Source organism: Dacryopinax primogenitus, assembly GCF_000292625.1.
Source record: "Dacryopinax primogenitus strain DJM-731 SS1 chromosome Unknown DACRYscaffold_23, whole genome shotgun sequence".
NCBI lineage: Eukaryota > Fungi > Basidiomycota > Dacrymycetes > Dacrymycetales > Dacrymycetaceae > Dacryopinax > Dacryopinax primogenitus.
The window spans coordinates 121601-127346 of record NW_024467220.1 but is presented as its reverse complement, the minus strand read 5'-3'; the positions used below and the strand labels follow the sequence as shown (position 1 = coordinate 127346).

At 51.7% G+C, this 5746-nt stretch overlaps 2 protein-coding genes across 2 annotated transcripts; one reads left to right on the top strand and one right to left on the bottom strand.

Moving 5' to 3' along the window:
* Window positions 1-77: 77 nt before the first annotated feature.
* Window positions 78-1366, top strand: DACRYDRAFT_111832 (MFS general substrate transporter; the record flags this gene model as incomplete). The annotated part of the gene is made up of 5 exons (XM_040769294.1): window positions 78-249; window positions 314-551; window positions 616-889; window positions 993-1260; window positions 1326-1366. The coding sequence occupies 5 exons, from the start codon at window positions 78-80 to the stop codon at window positions 1364-1366; spliced, it is 993 nt and encodes a 330-aa protein (XP_040624183.1).
* A 137-nt stretch (window positions 1367-1503) lies between these two features.
* Window positions 1504-3556, bottom strand: DACRYDRAFT_25098 (uncharacterized protein). Its single transcript, XM_040774008.1, has 6 exons — window positions 3399-3556; window positions 3270-3343; window positions 3076-3220; window positions 2103-3026; window positions 1978-2034; window positions 1504-1918 (listed from the first exon to the last, which is right to left on the bottom strand). Exons 1-6 carry the CDS (start codon window positions 3502-3504, stop codon window positions 1602-1604), a joined length of 1623 nt encoding a protein of 540 aa, XP_040624182.1. The 5' UTR covers window positions 3505-3556; the 3' UTR covers window positions 1504-1601.
* Between the last annotated feature and the right edge of the window lie 2190 nt (window positions 3557-5746).

The following is a 5746-nucleotide window of genomic DNA, read 5'->3' as shown; positions in this document are numbered from 1 at the left end:
CCCCCCCCCCCCCGCCCCCCCCACACAGCGGGTACAAACGCTTCGTCATCTCCGGCTGTATCCTCTCCTTCCTATCGATGCTCCTCGCCTCCTTCTGTACCCAAATCTGGCAGCTCTTTATAACCCAAGGGGTGATGCCCGCCCTGGGTTGGGGGATGCTACTGCCGTTTGTGTTCACTTACCCTAGTCAGTGGTTTAAGCGTCTTAGGGCTATGGCAACTGGGTTGGTTATCGCTGGAGGTTCACTTGGTGCGTCTTCCCCCCCAACCCCCCCCCCCCCAAAAAAAAGAAACTCGCACTGACCCCAGCTTAGGGGGAGCGATCGCCTCCCTTATAATCCGAGCGATGCTCACCAAGCTCGGGTTCAGGAACACACTCCTAATCTACTCCTTCGTCCATGGATGCGTGATGCTCCTAGGCTGTTGCCTACTCAAGTCCCGCCCGATCCCCGGTGCCCCCACACAGCCGGCTAGGATCGTTTGGCTCGATTGGGACATTTTGAGGAACCCGATGTTTTGGAGTGCGGCGGGGGCGATGTGTTGTACTTGTTTGTAAGTACCGCGTCTTGGCATCTTCTTGTGTTGTGTAACGGACTGATGCGGATGATTGGGACAGCGGCTACCCATCCCCACTCTACTTCATGTCAACCTACGCAGCCTCCAAGCTCCCCCATCTCAGCCCCACATCCCTCTCAATCCCACTAGCGATCAACAACTTCTTCTCCGCTCTCGGCCGGACCCTGGTAGGCAGGCTAGCGGATAGGATAGGAGTGATAAACGCTTTTGTGATTAGTGTTACTCTTAGCGGGTTGAGTCAGCTTTTGATCTGGAGGTGGGTGGAAAGTTATGCGGGGATTATGGGGTTTGCGATCGTTTTTGGTTTTTTTGGCGTAAGTCCCCCCATGCCTTTCCCTTCCCTTGCCTGCCTTGCCTGCCTTTCCCTTGCCTTCCCCGCCCTGCCCACACAGCGCGAACCTAACCCTAAACCCACAGGGCTGCTTCATCTCCCTAGCGACACCCCTCGCAGCCTCCCTCTTCGGAGTGCACAACCTCGCAACTCTATCGGGAATGCTGCTCGTATTTAACCTACCGGGGAATACAGCTGGTGCACCGATCTTTGGCGCGATTTTGCGTGCTGGCGCCGGGGGCACTAGCACTGGGGATGGGGGGGCAGGCGGAGCGGGGGCAGGGGAGAATTGGAATGGAGCGATCGTCTTTAGTGGGATGATACAGCTTGTGGGAGTCTTGTGTATTTGTTATGGTGCGTCCTGCCTCCTCCGTGCGCTCTTGACGCTGTTGATGCGGATGTTGATTTGGTTTGGGTAGCGAGGATCCGAAAGGCGCCGCGGGTGTTTGCTATCGCCTAACAGCTAACAGCTCGCACGTGAAAGAGGTGGCCGCTGGTACTGTAGTGGCATGCTTGTGCCTGCTGCGGACATTGGGTGTGAAAAGCCTATGTCTGCCCGGTGGAATGGATATTCCCAAATTCTCAAATTCCCTTATCGTGAAATTCGCAATACACCCTACGACTACGACTACATACATTGTACACTATACATACCGAATTTGATTGTCCCTCAAGTCCATCCCCACCGCATACATCTAAGCTGATTTGGTAGACCAACTCTTCCCCCCCGGCGGGCTCAGGTCCTCCATCAACACACTCTCATAGCTCCCCTGATTCCTGTTCACCCCAGGAAGTTGGAGCATCCAACTTGGCGGAGGCGGGTACTGATGTCCTACATGTACACCAAGTTCCAACTCGTCCCAGGGCGATTTCAGGGTTGACCCAGGCTCGTCACTGGCAGTCGACGCTCGCGCATAGGTCCAGTCCTTCGGATCGGACCGGGGGAGACTGCCGATCGTGAACCTTTTCACTGGGGTTTGCTCGAGTGCGTGATATGTACATGTGTTCATCGCTAGTGTAGGATTGGTGAGAGGGGGTTGTGTGGGAAGGGGAAGGGACAGCGGGACTTACGTGGGTTACCAGCTTTGACGTGCCGGGATGCTAGGAGCATCCAGAATCCCCACAGGACTCGAGTCGAACGGGTCAGCACCCGTCGCCAGTTTGCCAGAAAAGGAACAGGAACAGAGCAGACTCACCAAGTATGTTAGACAGCGTACCGGACGTGATTGCAAAGAAGAGCGCAGCGGGGTTCTTCAGGAACTGACGGTTACACACGTAGCTCGTGTCGATCAGCGTCCCATTAGCGGGTGGCATAGGCAGTCCGGAAAAAGTCCCATTCTCCCCCAGTCCGGTCAGGACAAGCTCAGCAGCGTACAGCGGTACCTGGACGAACTTGCCCTCCGCGGCGAGGTACCCCGTCGTGTTCACCGCCAGGGGCATCATGGAGAGGTTCTGGAACATGTTGCTTGGCCTGAAGGCGCCTAGATCTGCACGCGCGGCTGCGTGTGTCGCGTGTATGAAATTCCGGATCGGGTTCCAGTAGACGGGGTTGCTGATCGTATAATCCGACAGGTCCCACCCTGCGGGCTCGACGGTAACCGTAAAGTTGTCGAAGCCAACATAGTCGCCAGCGTCAACGGTGAAAATAGGCAGGGCGGAATTGTCTGCCTCCGAACACCATTTTCCTGTACCGACGAAGATTGCAGGACAGTAGCCATCGGTGTATGATCGGAAGTCGAATTTTGTCTCCAGGAGCGTGGGGGCATTCCCCAGGCTGCCGGCGTATTCTGCTTGCATGCCGATGAGCAGATCCCATCCAAGCACATTCGTTGCCATCGATACGTTCAGCTGAGGAGTATAATCGAACGTCGACCCATATGTTGTCAGCCACGGCACTTCATTCACCGACGCTCGGGTGTCGACTTCCGAGGAAGAGATAAGCGTGTTCGCTACCAGTGGGATTGGCATCTCGCAGAGGATGTCGACGCTTGCAGTAACGCGACGTAGGAAGAGGTCAGCATTTATGTGGATATCCATCACGTCGCAATAATCGAGTGGGACGTTCGAGTACGGCATCGCGCTGTGTATCGTTCCGGGCATCGAATTGCCTGCACCGTCAGCTATGAAGGGGGTTAACAGGTTGGCGCAGAATAATACTGAACAGCTTACTTTCGACCAGAACGTTGCTAATCACCCAATTAAAGATCTTGTTTGTTGTTCGAAATTTATCACCGACATGGTATGTGTATGGCTGACATTGCCGATTCGTTGCAGAGGATGGGAGAAGGAAAGACGGTACTACTTTGTCGTACCACTGGGCGCCTATTAGTTTCAGAGCAAGTCTTGGCAAGTTCGGAACATACAAAGGTCTGGGTTGAGTTGAAGTCGGAACTAATTACGGTCAATGTTTGGTAGCCATCTGCAGCGAAGTTGATGGCTGATCGTAGAACCACATAATCAGCCTCGTGTCGTTCATTACAGCTCAGACCAACCGGCTAGTAACCCTCCAATTAAGCCAAACCCTAAGAAGGTGAAAATAGTGAATGCGAGAGAATAGTCTCTTGTTACAGGATATTGCAGTCGTGGGAACCGTACCATCGCAAACCAGTGAATTGAATTGCTTAGCACAGCAGAGATGTGAGAGAAGATGACAGGGAAAGTGATGCGCCCCGCAAGGGTGATGGGAATAATAGAAAGAATGTAACGAGGGAGGCCGGCGACGCAGTCCGCTCCAGGGCAGGGTGCTAGGGTGGCGCTTCCCCCTGTAAAACTTTTCACTGCCACTCTTTGGGCTGTTCATTGTTTGACGTGGTTTTGTTTGTCCTTGCTTCACTGTTGTTTTCTGGGTGTTGTGGATGGACTGCATGTCTGACCCAGCCCGTGTTTCCCTTCTGGTGCCTGATATGGATGCTCCAGACAGACCTTTGCCCCATAACAAGAGGAGAAAGCACAAGAGTGATGTGATGAAATTGTGCAGCTATATGGGTTGGCTTGAGAGGTGCCAGACCAGGGGCTTGGGGGATAATGGTTCATCTTGCTATACTTTGGGTTGCATCTCCTGTATACTCACATGATGGGTAGATGTTCAACTTATTCCCTACTACCCGGACCTGTTCATCAGACATCCTTCCAGCAATGCAGCAGTCTTTCATGGCTACCTTCTTGCACAACCCCCTTCCTATACCCATTCCCTGTGCTCCTGAGACCAGTGATTGGGTGTACAGGATCAATCCAGCCCAGCCTCTACCCAAGGGAGTGACACTAGATTGTCCTCTCTTTTGAGTTCATGATGGTGTTCTGTCTCAGCATCTGGACATCTTGCTCAACCTCACCAAAGACTTCTACTTGAAACTTCCCAAGTCTTACCTAAGACAGGAGGAAGAGTTCAGTTGCTCATCAGTACCAGGACTCCACTTGGGTGTTTGGAGAAGATCCAGCCTGGTGCCTGCCTTTAGCAGAGATTTGGTTAACCAGAATCCTTTGGTGAAGAGGTGGATGGATGTCCTTTTGGAGGTTATGGACATGGTGGTGGGCAAAAGGGCTATGAGGTTGTTGCATAGTCATCAACCTGAGGTATATGAGGAGAGAAAGGGGTTTGTCCTTTGACATGCTTTAGATGGGTTACTCCTAACACTTTAGCAGGATCCTGGACTGAACCTATTCTCACCCAGCATTGGCTGATACTTTGGCTGATAGACCTCAGCTTTGACAATGTGCCTGGTACATGCTGGCCTTCAGAGAGGGCCCTGCCCCTGTGCCCCATATCAATTTGAATGATGGGGGCAATCAGTACAGTATCCTGTTTGTCCTCGGCAACTTCACCACTGCCTATTTGGTCCTCCCTCAGCTAGGGATTCAGATCCCACTTTGTCCAGGCCAGTTGCTGTTTATCAACACCAGGCACTTGGCACATCATGCCACATATTTTTGGGGAACTAGGTATGTGTTTTCTGGCCTTATGGATGCCAATCTTTGCAAAGATTATAGAAAGACAGTAGCTTAGTATAGTGACTAGGTGTTATGGTCCTCTTTGATCATACATGCTACCTATTTTTCCATCACCTCCCTAAGTGTAGACTTTCACATTTTTTGGTCAGTTCTCAGTGATTGATTTGTGATTGCCATGGTGCTAACTTTGGAATGGTTAATAGTAGATATGGTTTGGCATCTCATCAGATGTCTGAAGGTGTCACACATGATTGGTTATTCGGGAGGGTAACATGTGATACTTTGGCATGTCTTGCCTGTTGTGGGGGGTGTTTCATTGTGTGTCCTTCTTTGTGGTGGTACAGATTACTGTCTCTGATGTTTGCCAAAGATGTACCCTGTCTCACAATATGGAGTCAAGTGTTTACTGGCTACTGCATAAAGATGGATGGCAAACTGGAGGAACTCCCTTGCTCTATCCCCTCAATAATCTTTTGCCATGTCAGTTATCTGAACTGCTATTGCAGGTTGCTATGATTGGCATCCATCTGCAGCTGGCTTGTGTACTCTAACCTGCAGTGTAGCCTTACCCATGGCACCTGTAGCTGTGTCAGGGCACCAGCTCATTGCTTGGTCAAGAGACATGACTAAGCCTTTATGGTAGCTGGTATACCTTGGCATGTGCTGGAACCTGCTGGAAGGATTGGATGGTCAGGTGACCTGCTGTGCATGGCTGTGCATGACCTCATATGACCTCATCCTTGGTCATATGACCTGATCACCTGACTAGGCTGAGTAAGCAAGATGTTCTAGCAGGTTCTACCACAGAGGTATAAATATAAGGCCTACTCTGCCTGGGGACTGTCTCTTCAGACTTGGTCTCTTAGGATCATCCACAGGTACCTATACTGTA